This window comes from Spodoptera frugiperda, chromosome 12 (assembly GCF_023101765.2).
Source record: "Spodoptera frugiperda isolate SF20-4 chromosome 12, AGI-APGP_CSIRO_Sfru_2.0, whole genome shotgun sequence".
Taxonomy (NCBI): Eukaryota; Metazoa; Arthropoda; class Insecta; order Lepidoptera; family Noctuidae; genus Spodoptera; species Spodoptera frugiperda.
In genome coordinates, this window is record NC_064223.1 from 2,415,477 (window position 1) to 2,430,351 (window position 14,875).

Consider the following 14,875-nt stretch of genomic DNA (forward strand, 5'->3'; position numbering starts at 1 on the left):
TTATAATTTGGGAGTTTTTTAAATGTAACATGAAAAGGAATATTCAGAAACACAATTTTATGAAATGTTTAATTCGTGTTAATAGAGTAAAAATTATTACTTTTTTGAAGTAAATTACAAATGATGAAATGTCTTAGTTCTTTTGAATTACGCGATTTTCTTTTGATAAGACTGTACGCGTATATAATGTGTACGTCACGCCTTTGTATCCCCGGAGGGGTAGACAGAGATGCACATTATGACACGTAATGCCACTGTACAATGTAAAGTTGGTGTAACTTTTCACCGTTTATGTTGTACGTCCCATGTTATAGGGGTGAGCCTATTGCCATATACTGGGCAAATTTCTAGAATCTGGGCTACCACTGAGAAATTTTCAATAACCGAATAAATTCAATTTTTGTCCGACCCGGGAATCGAACCCGAGACCCCTTGCTTGGCAGTCGCACTAGCAACCTCTCGGCCAACGAGCCAAGCCGTGTACGCTTAGACTAATAAAAAAAACTTTTGGTTTCAACTACCTCTCTACTCACCATGGAATCTAGAAAGTGATTAGTCAATGGAAAATAGACTGATTCCTTGGTTCAGTAGCCGCCAGCGTATCTAATTAATGAGGTTCGAACCCCATCATCAAAGTACAATTGCTTTTCTTTTTCGATTACGAAATTAACAGTCGTAACATAACATAGTTTCTGGGATTTTATTAATTGATGTTTGGGAAGAGTTAAGTACACCTTGCGTATCTCGAAAGGGTAGACAGTACGGAGTAATGTACCATGACACACTTGTCTTCTGAATATTTAAGTTATCTAAAAACTGAAATAATTCGCTTGCTCGAAACAGGAATTAAACCCTTTGCTCGTTGATGTGGCGATTTATTGATCGGTATTTATTACAGGAATAGTCCTGTAATAAATCCCATAACTGTAATATTTTTATTTTATTTTTAAATCGTTGCCTCGCACTAGGATTTTCTCCTTTGTCGTAGATGCGTTTACACGTTACACTAAGACACGGAATAACAATTTGTGGATCACACAAAGAGTTGTTCCATGCAGCAATAAAAACCGCGAAACGCTGCGCGGCAGATATTTGCTCAGCCACCGCACCAACCATGCAGTCAATCGTACATAATAGTACCTAACTTTAGAACACATCTGCTGACCTCTTCGAGAGAGCACAACCATGATATTACATAAACATTACAACATTACATGGCGTATTATATGAATGGCGAACATTATTTATATGGGCTTTTCACGTCACCACTAAGTCTCGTTATTACACATTACTGTATGTGCCACAATATGAGCCGTGACAAATTGTTTCTCTACTCTGTACAGTCAGCACCGCTATTTACTATGCAATACCTCACTTAATGAGAACTGGCTTTTAATGTGACATCAGGTACAGCATATCAAGCTTCACATTTGTTTGATCAATTTTCAACTTTACACGATTATAATAAGGTTAAAAATTACAGAAAAGTGTAGCTGTTTGGTTGATTTATTCAAGCCGACCAATCAGAGCGCCGAACGTTTCGTTTTCGATTATTAAACATAAAGCAAACTCGTACTAAGGTTACAGGTAAGAAAATAAAGATTCACTAAATACAGAGACAGTAAACATTGGTTGGCTACTGAACCGACTAATCTTTATTTTCTAACCTGCATGATAAATACCTGTGCTGACTGTACCTGTTATGTATTAAGAGAAAATCTGCTAAATGTGTAAATACCTAATCTTTAGTTTATACTTAAGGAGATATACTATAGTTCAGTCGAAGTTGTAAGAAGTACAGTTAACTCGGAAGGTGTATAGAGCAAACAGTTGAACTGTACAGTTGTAACTGAATCAAATCAAGAATAGAAAAACTGTACAGTTAAAACTGCACAGTATGTAGGCTGTATGGACCAATTCGATTTAAATACTAATCACAGTCGGACTGTACAGTTTAATCGTAAGATGTGAAAGGCTGTTAGGTGTGCATCTTGCTTAAAATTCATTTCAAAAGCAAATTCTAACAAAATTCCAACAAGCATGCGTTGTAAATCCACTGCAATTACTGTAAGACGAACAATTACATTCCACCTTACACTAATTTCAATCCTCTCTCAAGGATATAAGATTGCATTTCGTGTAATAGGTGTAACTTTGACATGTAATTCCCTGCCTTTGACTAATCAGGGCGGGAGATGTGTGAATGTGTTACAGACGGAGTCAAATTAATTACTTCCCTGGTTTATTGTACAAAGACCTGCACATCAAGCTACACTATTCTGTAATTTCTCCAACCTTATTACCATCGTGTAAAGTTGAAAATTGATTAAAGAAGTTTTCACAGAAATGGGTAGCTTGACATGCTGTACCTGATGTCACATTTGGAAGCCAGTTCTCATTAAGTGAGGTAGGTAGCTATTGTTCAAGGAAAACGGAGCGAAAATTCTTTGAAGAGAAGACGTTGACCTCATTTCCACCATGTCACCTGGATTGTATAGGAATTCCATTGAAACAGGGTGTTTAAACCATGTAATTTAACCATTTGAGGTACATAGATATGTGATTTATTGCTATGAAGCTATGAGAGAACTATTCATCATAACTTTGCTGATATCCAAACCACTACAGTATTCCTGTTAATAAAAAATATTTAATTATGTTTGTTTACATATGCCTAAGTATGTATTTTCCCATATTTATTTATCTACTGTTTATAGTGTATTACGTATATTGTAATATTTATAATTGAATTAATTAATTTATGGTAAAACATTTCAACAAAAGCTCAAACTTTTACACTGAATGTACATAAAGTGTAAAATAATAATAATAGTATTCTTGCAACATTCCTGTTCTCTTAGCTATTACTTCAAAACGTTAGACGAAGAAAAACAAAACTCCAATCTTCATAGCACCTACCTAATCACCCAAAAAACAAATGACTTAAAAAAAAAAGTACTCACGATGTTTCTGGCAGCCATCTACATTTTCAGGCCAGTCGCAGGAGTGGGCGTTCTCATTGTACAGCAGACCTCCGATGCAGAGCTGTTCCGTGGCGGTTCCATTCCAGCATGTCCAGTACCTGGTGCAGGAGGTCTCGTGCCCGAAGATGCCGTACAGCCAGTCGCAGTGCTCTGTCCCGATGGGAGGATCTGAGGGGAGAAAGAGAAGTTAGTATGCGGTTTTAGGTATTTTAGGTAGGTGATGGAGGATATCTGCAAAGAAGTTGGCAGTACTTAATGGATATGAGGAGTTGAGTATCGAGCTAAGTGGTGTGGTTGTACACGGAGCTGCGGACTGCCTAGCGGGTTACCAGGGCTCGAAAAGCTGGAGTAGGAACGGGGTGGTTTTTAGTCAGTAAGAGACTGTCATTCCCTTTCGTCTCGAGGCGGGACAAGCCATTGGATAATAATTATCCGTCCTCAAAAAAGGGTTGTGGTACTGAAGACGTCTGATTCTGGCTGTGGAATCTAACTGGATAACTATGGCGAACATAAAGTTCATACTATCAGGACTTTGGCACCTCAGTCGTCTAAATTCTATAGATTTTCCAGTGTTACAATATATAAAAAAACATATCATCATCATCATCAGTCTGTTCTGATCCATTGCTGGACATAGGCCTCTCCAATAAAAAATACACATTTGTTATATTTTATGTACCTAGTAAGTACTTGTAAGTAAGTAGAAAGTATTATAATATGTTTGCTACTATTGTAGTTTGTTATCATTGTGACTCCTAAAAAGGGAAGATTTTTCTCGAAGAATGATCGATGTTCTGTACATATGGTACGTTCTGGTATTTATTGAAGGTCACTGTGTTACACCTACATTAAATTTCTAATGTTTTCTTAAATGTTACCTCCCACATACAAAGGCTAATGTTTACACAATTTGCTACACTTCATGTGAAATCAGGTTCCTTTCTTTTGGACTAATGAAATATTCATTGAATTTGATAGAAATTGTCGAGTCAAGCGAAAGTAACGAGAAAATTCGAAGATACCAGGGATCTATTGTTTTTAGTGGGACCCAAGACTTTGCTAGTGTCGTAGGTGTGTTTGCAAATATACTCGTAAATGTCAGAGACAACACATTCCCAGACGGACAATATTTATGTTGATCATACAAATATTTGATTAACGCAGCAAAAGATACAACTGTACCTATAATTGGTATGAATTCTATTTTGTCACCAATACGTAATATTGAACTGATCTATTTTTACCCGACTTTTTTTTAAGAAACATTGTCCCGCAATTGCATTTTCTCCTGTGTCTAGATCAACAACTTGTGGATCATACAAAGTGCTGCTCCATGTGAGAATCGAACCCGCTACACATTGCACGGCAGCTAATTCAACACTGTCAAAAAACTGTAGGAAGAGTATTGTTTACACAAGACCATTAGAGTTTTTAGACACACCTATGTAAGTACTGACTTAATTTTCGCAAAAATATGTAACTATTGAATTATCTACTTACTGATCTGAACCTTAGGGTACTCGCAGTAGTTGGACCTCCACGGGTAGTCGCATCCCTCCGTCACTCCTCGGTGCTTGCCAGCGAAGACCAGGCCGTTAGGACAGTCGTACTGGATAGACTGTCCATTGTCACACTCCCAGTATTTATCGCAGTACTTGTCATCAGCCACTACTCTTGACTTCGTTTTGCAGGGGTCTTCCACTTGGGCGCATGATGCGAAGGTAGCTGCTAGCAGAACTGCAAAGAAATAAGAGGCTGTTAGGATGGCTTATTGATTCTTGATTTGTAATAATATTAGGTTTAGAGGAGTTGTTGGGTTTTTAGTATGAGAAGAAGATAGTTCACATAGAATTTAGAAATATGAATTCAGAGATCTGAATAACAAAGATTAACACTTGTATAAATTACAATTCATCAGAATTTCTTTGTTTAGTTTATTCGTATTATTGAAATCTTGAGAGAGGGTAAAAGGATGAACAAAATGGATGAAGTAGACACAAAATTATTAATTTTTGAGAAGCTAAAATCATTTTATATCTTTTCCCGTCCTGGACATAGCTAGAGAGAAGTCTCTTACTGACTAACAACCATCCCGTTACTCCTTCTGCTTTGAGCCAAAGCCCCGGTAGCCCCAGAGACAAAATACCTAATACTACACATTATAAAGTAACCAAATGAAATCTCAATTCATCCTTATCCAACTTTCTGCTATCCACAACGAACTGCAAAGGTCGACCCTGAACTTTTTGAAGATTTTTTACACTTTTGAACTCCGGTCCATCGAGTGGAAAGTCAACGAGACTTGAGAGGGACCTTTTTCGCAGTTTCGACACAATTTCAGTACCTCAGGAAGTCTTTGTGTACAGTAACGATTCATACTGCCTTATTATATCTATGTTTCTCAGTGCTAACCTCAATCACGATGGTATAAAGTTCAAATTAGCTTAGCAATAGGGTTACAATGTTCTAAAGAGATTCAGTGGGGTTATACGCATATTTGTAAGTAAGAATATTTCATTCCGAAGGCTATTTTATTATCTTGTTGGTATTTTTAATGCTTTTATGATATGTTATGGGATTTTTTCCATGTTTTAAGCCAAAGGCTGCTCTTTGATGGATGATTTTGATTACTATAATCAAAGGCTTGTGGTCAGATAGTATTAGAAGAGGAAAATACGTATGGTATCTTTTCCTTAAAGCAAAATTCTTCGAGATTTTTATGTGTCTTGTTTAATATTTTATGTCCATAGCTTCCTACTACACCTATTATCATACAACAAGCAATATTTTCCCCAGTAATTAAAAGATTCAAGTCTTTAAAGGTCAAATTAGGCTAACGAGATACTGATGACATTTTGAGCGATCTTCATACATTTTTATTGCTTTTGCAAATAATATAAAAAAATATGTTAATTAATGTGACATTATGTCTGCTAGGCTATTCTGTAATTGTCCATTCAAATCATTTGAAGCGAGCTGGTTGTGAGAATAATCTCGACCAATTTTCAGGCGACAATGTGATCGAGCTTACTTCAAATGTTTCACTACAATATGCTAGCAGTTCTTTCTGTAATTGTAATATTAATGGAGTCAATGGTTAAAGAAGCCTAGAGATTCCTACAAGCCTACCCTATACAGCAATCGCATTTCTAAACACTTCAAGTAGGTTGACAACTCGCCGTAGGGCTGAAGCCCAACCCGGAACTGCGAATTACTTAGCCGGTTTGCCGGGGCTCCGGCTCAAAAAGCAGGATTAGGGCCGGGGTGGTTTTTAGTCAGTAAGAATCTCGCCTCGCCCAGGGCGAGAGAAATGATTGGATGATATTCCACCATAAAAAAAGCAGTTTGACAAGAACCAAGATGTGTATAATACTGATACTTAATTACGCGTATCTATGTCATAAGATAAACCTAATAAAATGGAAATATAAGGTTCAGCAATAGTGTAAAGGTTTCATTTAAATAGTTATTTTGTTCTCAGACCTATTTGGAGTGGTTATTGCTATGAAAGCAGGAATAATTATGATGCTGCACGTACCAAACCACAATCGACGTTATTATCATGACAGCGCATAATTCAGTGTTTTATGTCGTTACCTCATTTGGTAATAACAAATACTGTGTCGGTGGTCTATCTGGATATGGTGATCACAGGTCCGCAGCCACACGAAAAAGATGTTTGTGAAGATTCTTATAAGATTCTACTTTTTGGCTACATAAGCCACACAGTAACATACACAAGTTAAACAGTTTAAAAAGTTCTGTCAAACTGTTAGGTGATCTCGGATTTCCTAAATTCAGCTTAGTTGGAAAGGACATCACGAGTGCGTTGCCAACAACTTATTTACATTGACTAGAAATCCAGAATATTTTGAAAAACTAAAAACCATAATTATTAGGAAGGCTAGACAGCATACTTAAATCCATAGCTACAAACTACCTAGCGGGTTACCGGGGCTTCGCTCGAAGAGAAGGAGTACTCCTTCTCGTCTGACCCTAGACGAGAGAAGTCATTGGCTGATTTCCATCCCTCAAAAGAGGAAAGAGGAATGACAATTATTTAATAGTACATAAACTAAAACAATTCCAATGTCACACATCAAAGTATCTTCGCTACTCTTGCGCAAGTAGCACTTTCTCTGCGCAGGCGCACTGCACAAGTACACACACTGACGTAAGTGACGTAACTCGTGTAACATCGGCTAACTTCGGGAAACAGTATAACACGGTCACCCGGCTTTGTTTGTTCATTTAATACGATTTACTAATACGTGTTGGGTCATTTGTATTTACATACGTTTTATGTTTTTTGTGTATTTTGCTAAATAGCTGTGTCGGGTGATAGAAATGGTTCGTCTGTGTGTATGAGTGCGTGAAGTTTTGTTGTGTAATGAATTGTGTGAGTAATGTTTGTGTTTGTTTATTTGTATGTTACGTTCCGTGCTTGAGTCAAATAAGATGAAATGTATGAAGATAGTTTTAAAATTAATTGGGTGCCTTCTCTTGAAAAAGGAGAATTCTTATTTGAATATTTCGCCTGGTTTCTGTACTGTATATCTTACTAATATTATAAATGCGAAAGTTTGTTTGTTTGTTACTCTTTCACCTCAAAACAGCAGAAGAGATGAAATTTGGAACAAGAGTAGATTACGGCCTGTAATACTACATAGGTTACTTTTTATCCCATGGAAAGCCAGGCAAAGTCGCTGGCAGAAGTTAAAGTTCTTAATATAATTGACCTACTAAGCAGTAGTTCACTGACACCAAAAAATACAGTTCGGAATATTAATTTGTCTAAAAGGACATGTGACGATTACTATAATTATATTATAACAGGACCCAAATATATCATTATCATTAAAGATAGCATAGTTCGCATAAAATATTCAGAATATTATGTTCAATTTAATCAAATCGACTTCTATTAATTAAGTTGATGACGGAAACGAACATCAAATAGTGTCTTTGACCTTTGATCTTGATTCGTGACATTTCGACTGGCGAGGATACGAGTCGTGCAATATTAAATTATTTATCAATCATAATCGATTTGATTTCGATGATATGATATGCATTGGAATCTTAAATATCTTTGTTTTTATGAGGAAAATTAATTTTTATACACAAACTGGAAATTATGTTTTGATTTGAATTAGTTTTTTTTAAATCTATGTGGTTTTTGGATTTTATGTGGTTATAAATAGTTTATCAGAGATGTATCTCTGTTATAATTTTATTTATCATCGAGATTGACTTTTTTGGCCCATAGACACAATATACTTTGATTGGATCGTTAAATAAATCCAGATTTCGAAAATAGTTGTATTTTTAAGTACTGTACAGTATTTTTCATAAAGTAACTGAAAAACTTTTAGAGAAAAACAGATGGTAATATTTTAAACATAATTAATTTGACTAATAATTCTACTTTAGCACTTCATGACCCTTTTTTATAATAAAAACACGTTTTAACTTGTAGAACATAATTTAATGTTGCTTTTTGCTTTTAAAATAGTCTTCGCATGATGAACAGAAGAGACTAAAAAACTAAAATTATCTTTTAAATGAAAGAGAATTTTACTAAAACGGTTCGTTTACTGCTGACCTTTAAAAGTTCATTTAGCGTGAATAATATTTGATACTTTTTAATTCAAGAGACTTGTTAAGAATAATTATTTAACACGAGGTACCTAGGTATAAAATATAAGAAAAATATTTTTTCTTTCTAAATGAATAAGGTAAAAGGTAGACAAAATTATGATAGGTACTACCTACGTGTGGGGGCTCCGGAGTTGGTCTATCAGAGGACCCGGTGCCTCTTACAGGTGCTGAGGGTGGCCACCGGGGTAGTTTTAGTGAGGTAAAAATCTCACACTTCCTAGTCTTTTATCCCCAGAAAGCTAGGCGCCATTTGGTTTCTCCCCGTTATCAAAAAAGGTACTACCTACGTGCGTATAAAAAGAGATTTATAGCTTGTAGTGAAAATAAATAATCTTTTGGAAGATCCTACGTCACGCATACTGACAGACAACTCGCCTCCTTTTCCGCAGCGGGATAGACAGATTTGCATCGTACAGCCACGTTTCTGAAGTATTATCTTTAGTCAGTAATCTGACATGTGTTGTTTATTTATATAAAAAAAGATTTTGGAACCAACTGAATAGTGCATCTTAATAAAAAAAAATATATACAATTAGGTATAACTAAAATTTCAGTTTACTGAAATAATATATACACGCAAAATACCTAGATAGGGATTCGAAATCCAACTTCTGTGTGCTCAGTAACTTACTCCAAAAATACGGCAACTAGTACCAAAGAAATTAGAACGAATCGCAGGAAATAATCATATAGTAATTTTATTACCAACGATGTTATAAAAACAGAAGTTAATAACAAAACTGCACTCATTATTAACATAATAATAGTGAATTAATAATTATCCATAATTGTGCAGTTTGTATAAATTAAAAATTTACTTTCTAAAAGCAATTTGTTACAATGTTTTTATTGTATACTTTGTGTTACAATTATGTTCATAATTACATTAATTTATACAACATTATTACATACGGAAGTTTTTACTCTGAAAAACTGAAAATAAGGTGTGTTTATTTTTGCAATTTACTAAACAAACATTCGTTGCATTAATTGGCTTAATTGCAAAAATTATTGTGTGAGTTTTACTTGTTATTTTTTGGCTGTTAATGGTTTTACTCGTCCATTTATTTGTTTTGACTGTGCAGTCGTTTAATATGTTACGTAATGATTACGCTACAGTTTCTTCAAAAGGAAGTGAATAGGATGGTTTTGAAAAGATGTACATAAACAGAATGTTTGTATACACAATTATCGTAAGCTTTTTCATTTCACTTTTATCATTATCACTTAATATCATGTGTCTTCTACATGGGGTAGAGGGTGGTCACAGAAGTTCTCCATGTCAACCAGTATTAAGCTTCACGTTTCACCTCCCTCAACGTCATACTGATACCTGCCGCTTCTGCCAGTGGAACTCCAGGCTTACCGAGGACGGTCATGGTTTCTTTTCCTTTGGGAGTTCCAGTCCAAAGCTTGCTTAGGTATGTGATAAAAATTTTGTTACCCTACCTTTTTCAATCATCCAATCATCATTCAAAAATCATCTAACGACTTTTCTTGCCATTTCTCTCAAGCGTCAACTTACCGATGCTAAATAAATGATAACAGCTAACCCATGTTTAGGGGCTCTTACGACCCCGTATAATAAATAAGCCAGGTATGGAGCTAGCTACGCCCTTGTACTAACTTTTCAGTCCGTTATCATAAGATTATATCTAAATCGTACAAGATATGTGATAAAGAAGTATAGAGGTACAAGATCCCGTACCAAAATCATAACGCAAAACAACAGCGATCTAATTTCACACTCACTACTAACCACGAATACAAAGTAGACAGGACTGAATACTAATCTACCTAGAGGTGCAATTATAGGCTATTCCTTAAAGGTTAAATGGTCATTAGATCTGTTACAGGTGTTTGTAACCACAGGCAGTTAGTCATGCTGGTCAGTGACCGTATTGAGAAATTTGTAAGATGCTGTTTCTACATGGTCCACATGAGTACCTAGGGTCGGTATGTGGGTTAGGCGGATATCGGTAATTAGGGACTGATATATGCGATAAGCGAATGTGATTAAATGTGCCATTTAAAAGTTACTAGCTTCTGCCCGCAATAACGTGCTTTTCCACCAAAGATGTGCTATGTAGCTTTTCTACGAAGATGTAATAGCTAAGCTGTGAAACTATGTGACCGTTTCCACTGATACTTAGCTATGTAGCTAGCGAGTAAGATGTGCTACGGAAATGCGCGTCTCGAGTATGGGATGTATCGATAGTAGGAAAGCCATCTATAGCACGCATCTTTTCATATCAAAACAAAGCTTATCTGAGTCCGTTTTCACTAGTGTTAAGCTATGTGTACCAATGAATATGATTGGTGAAATCTAAATGGATTTATAGCAATATAGCATAGCACATCTCTGGTGGAAAAGCACTGGTTACTGGCTTAAAAATATCTCTGTATTCTATCCCACTCTCCTAATAGCTAGCCTATTACCACTAACGGGTTTTATTCCAGACTCTGCAAATTGAATCTCTAATTCCGTTGGTCGAATCGAATCGTTAGTAATTATGGAGGTACGACTAGGAATCGGTGTGTGATTTCGGTAAGTTTTAGTGGGTTTTTGATGGGAATCCTTAGTAATAGGAACGAACCTGGATTGTTCTTATAAAGAGCCTTTTTTCGAGAGGGAAAATCATCTAATGACCTCTCCTGCCTAGCGTGAGGCGAGAGTGTCAGATCCTTACTGATTTAAAACCACCCCGTTCCTAAGAGTAGGCTCTTCGAGCCGCACCCCGGTAACCTGCTAGGTTGTCCGCAGCTCTGGTCATCAAGAGCTTGTATCAATCATCAAAGTCCGTTCAGTAGTTTCAGCGTGATTAACGGAGAAACATCCAAACAAACAAACTTTCACATTTATAATATTAGTGTGATACTGTTACCATCCGACTGATGTAGAAAGTGCATAGCTAACATGCATATTTACTTATACAAATTATCATTAAGATATTCTTGATTATGTAAATTTATGAGTTAAGACAGGATGCTTATAAAGTGCATAAGAGATCAGTAATGCAGTGTAGCAGGATGCGTTCACTGACATTTTTATGTTAATACCATTACGCATGCGCTAGATGTGCAGTGATCTAATCAGCTAAGTCTTGTCGCGTCTGGTTGTCGTGAGAAAAAAGTCTTTGAATCGAGTGTTGCGTGTGGATTTTACCCGCTTTGAGTGATATATTGCGTATAAATAGAAACCGCATGTATGGTACTGTGTATGTATACATTCAGGTAATCCTAATGTTTAACAGTTTTGATGAACGCTAGCATAAACCAAATGCAGATTTGATTGATTTTTTTAATTAGCCAGTGTTAACTTCAAATGCTATAAGCACTACGATCAACTTAAATTTTAAGTGAGAATAAGATCAAATTAAATAACAAACATGCCCAAAATAAGTATCGTAACTCCGATTTTTTCCCGAAGGGGTAGGCAGAGGCACATTATGGCACGTAATACCACAGTATAATGTACAACCACTTTTCACCATTTATGAGTTCATATGTCAATAAGTCCCATGTAATAGAGGGTGAGCCATATATCGGGCATATACATTTGCAGACTTCATGGTAGTACTGAGAAATTGTCGAAAAACCCAAAATAAGTACATAATAAGTATCTAAATCCGCCCATTCAAGTAAACTCAAACGTAGGTAATTTCCAAACCAATAAACAAACAAACAAACGATCACAAAACAAACACGAAACTTAAAACTCACATAATTCAGAGTCCTTTCCAAAATGCTAATATAACAGGGTCAACGACTTTAAGGTACATAAACACAAAATGTGTCACCTAAAGAAATGCTGAATCGAGTATTAAGCAAAGACCCTAAGTTAACATGTTTAAGCAGGGCCGCATTACATATGGGCCCCGTAGCCAATTCTGTTGAGGGACCTCTCAATCTGTTAAAGTTAAAAGTTCTTCAGTATTTACTCATCAATATTTTTTATGTGATCATCATTGTTAGTATCACAAAGAATATTTTAACTGCTAAACAAAAGCTAACTCTATCTTAAGATGGATTTGTCATAATCTACACATTTTGTTCCAGTTATAAACTGAATTTATTGGAAAGCTACTAACCGTATATACATAATGTAACGTTTCTTGGTAGTTTTTGTACTAGTTTTTGTAGTAGTATTAGTTAGGAGGCAAACTAAAGAAACATGGCTCTCCATTGTGCGGGGCCCATAGCAAATGCTGTTCTTGCTACGCAGTTAGTCCGGCCCTGGTATTAGGACCACACGCAAACGTTGACTTGTGGTCTCTTTGTAGGGTGTAAAGGACATTAATTTGCTTTGATGACTGACTTGTACTTGTAATATGCTTGACTGATCAGTGTTTTAGTTTAATTTTGAAGTAAAAGATAAATAACAATGCTTTTGATGTCAGTCATAAGGCTGTTGTACATCCTTATTTTCGTTAGTACAACAATTCCTAAAAAAGACAATCTAATCACTATTATATCCCATTCGTAAACAAAGTATCATGAAAATCGGTCAAGCCCTTTCGGAGAAAATCATGAAACACGAAATGCCGAATTTCGTAAATATATTTTCAAAGGTTGACAACAAATCCTATGTAAGAATTAAAAAATACGTTTAAGAAATCGTGGATAACTCCTTTTCGTGTAAATTAAAAAGCAAGGGCCAGTTTATGATACCCGGAGGTTTTAGCCCGAATATAAAGTTTACTGTAGCGTATAAATCAAGTTACTTTTTGTATTTTTTACTTGACACATTAATTTTTTTATTTGCGAATCTTTTCTTGTAAATTGAGACGAAGATGCTAATGTAAAGGTATTGTTGTGTGAAATATTGGCCTGATTTTTGTTTCATTTTTGGTTGTTTGTAGTTTGTATTGTCCAGAGGTCGACTGACAGAAAAAGGCTAAGGTTTTAAATTCGCCTTTGTAATCGTTTGACACCTTTAGTAAATAAAGTGATATTGATATGTTAAATGACATTGTATCTTTGTTGTAACCTTAATGGAACCTGGCAAATAAATCGGACCTGACTGAATTCTTGATTAGATAAGCAGACTGAGTCAGAAAAAACTTGTAAACACACAACCACGAATATATATACATATAATAAAAACTGGCTCCTACAAGCGACTTCGCTCGCGTTCCCGTAAAGAAAAAATGTAGCCTACGTGTAATTCCAGAGTCTATCCCTGTTCAGAATTTCATACCGATCCTTTCAGTCCCTTTGACGTGATTGAGTAACAAACATGCACACAATAACATAAACTCACAAACTTTCGCATTTATACTCGTAATATTAGTACGATAACAATTTAATTCATAACCTTTCCTCAACCCAACCTAACACCGAGACCACATAACAGCCTCTAACAAAAAAAAACCAAGATGGGTAACCAACAAACAATATGGCGGCTAGTACATAAAAAGGTAATAATTTATTGCGCACTGCAATAATTAAGGTCGTTATCATCTGTGATGTAAGCAGAGCTCTGATGTTCGGCGGTGTTGCAATGGCCGCAGGGAGATGTTGTAACTTGAGGTCTGTCAATGGAATTATGGAAAGTTCGATGGGCTTCGTGAGGTTACCATCTTGAACGAAGAAGATCACTTAGTAAGCTACTGTTTCATTTACCATCTTAGTTTATTTATCAGCCATAAGACGTCCACCGCTGAACATATACCTTATTACATTAAACTCAGGTAATGTTTGTTGGTAACTAATAAAGTTGGGGCCCAGTAGGGCTGAAGCCGACCCGTAGCTACGGACTGCCTAGGTGGTAACGAGGATCCGGCTAGTAAAGCAAGATTAAGAGTAGGAACGGGGTGGTTTATACTGACACTTTCTTTCGCCTTGCCTAAGGCGGGAGAAGGAATTGGGTGATTCCTCCCAAAAAAGTCTTTTAGTTTAAATTTCCTCATATCTATTAATAATACTGACTGTGTTTTGTCCTTTTTTTGGTAGAAGGTTTTTTCGATGTAGTTTTCCTAATACCTAATGGTAAAACCCCGGGTATCTACTAACGGGAAAAAGTGGCTTAAAATGACTAGATTTCGACTACAGTAGCCAGTGGTCTCAACTAGATCAGCCCATTACACAATTCTATATATCGAAATTAAAACCTATAGCCCCATTCACCCAAATAAATACAATATTTACTAAATTAAAAAAAAACAACAAATAGTAACAACCTCAAAATATTTGTACAACAAATATTACAACATCACAATAATGACACC

The 14,875-nt window shown here is 35.9% G+C and overlaps 2 protein-coding genes across 3 annotated transcripts in view; both read right to left on the reverse strand.

Moving 5' to 3' along the window:
• The window catches only part of LOC118263056 (seminal metalloprotease 1-like), a 418,985-nt gene that overhangs the window by 145,894 nt on the left and 258,216 nt on the right, over window positions 1-14,875 (reverse strand). The gene's annotated exons all lie outside the window — the stretch shown is intronic.
• Window positions 1-14,875, reverse strand: part of LOC118262892 (protein obstructor-E) — a 50,182-nt gene that overhangs the window by 11,111 nt on the left and 24,196 nt on the right. Inside the window, exons 3-4 of the mRNA XM_035574545.2 lie at window positions 4,485-4,721; window positions 2,964-3,152 (exon numbers count right to left, since the gene is read on the reverse strand). Of these exons, the coding sequence (XP_035430438.2) occupies window positions 2,964-3,152; window positions 4,485-4,721 (426 nt within the window). The remainder of the gene's footprint in view (window positions 1-2,963; window positions 3,153-4,484; window positions 4,722-14,875) is intronic.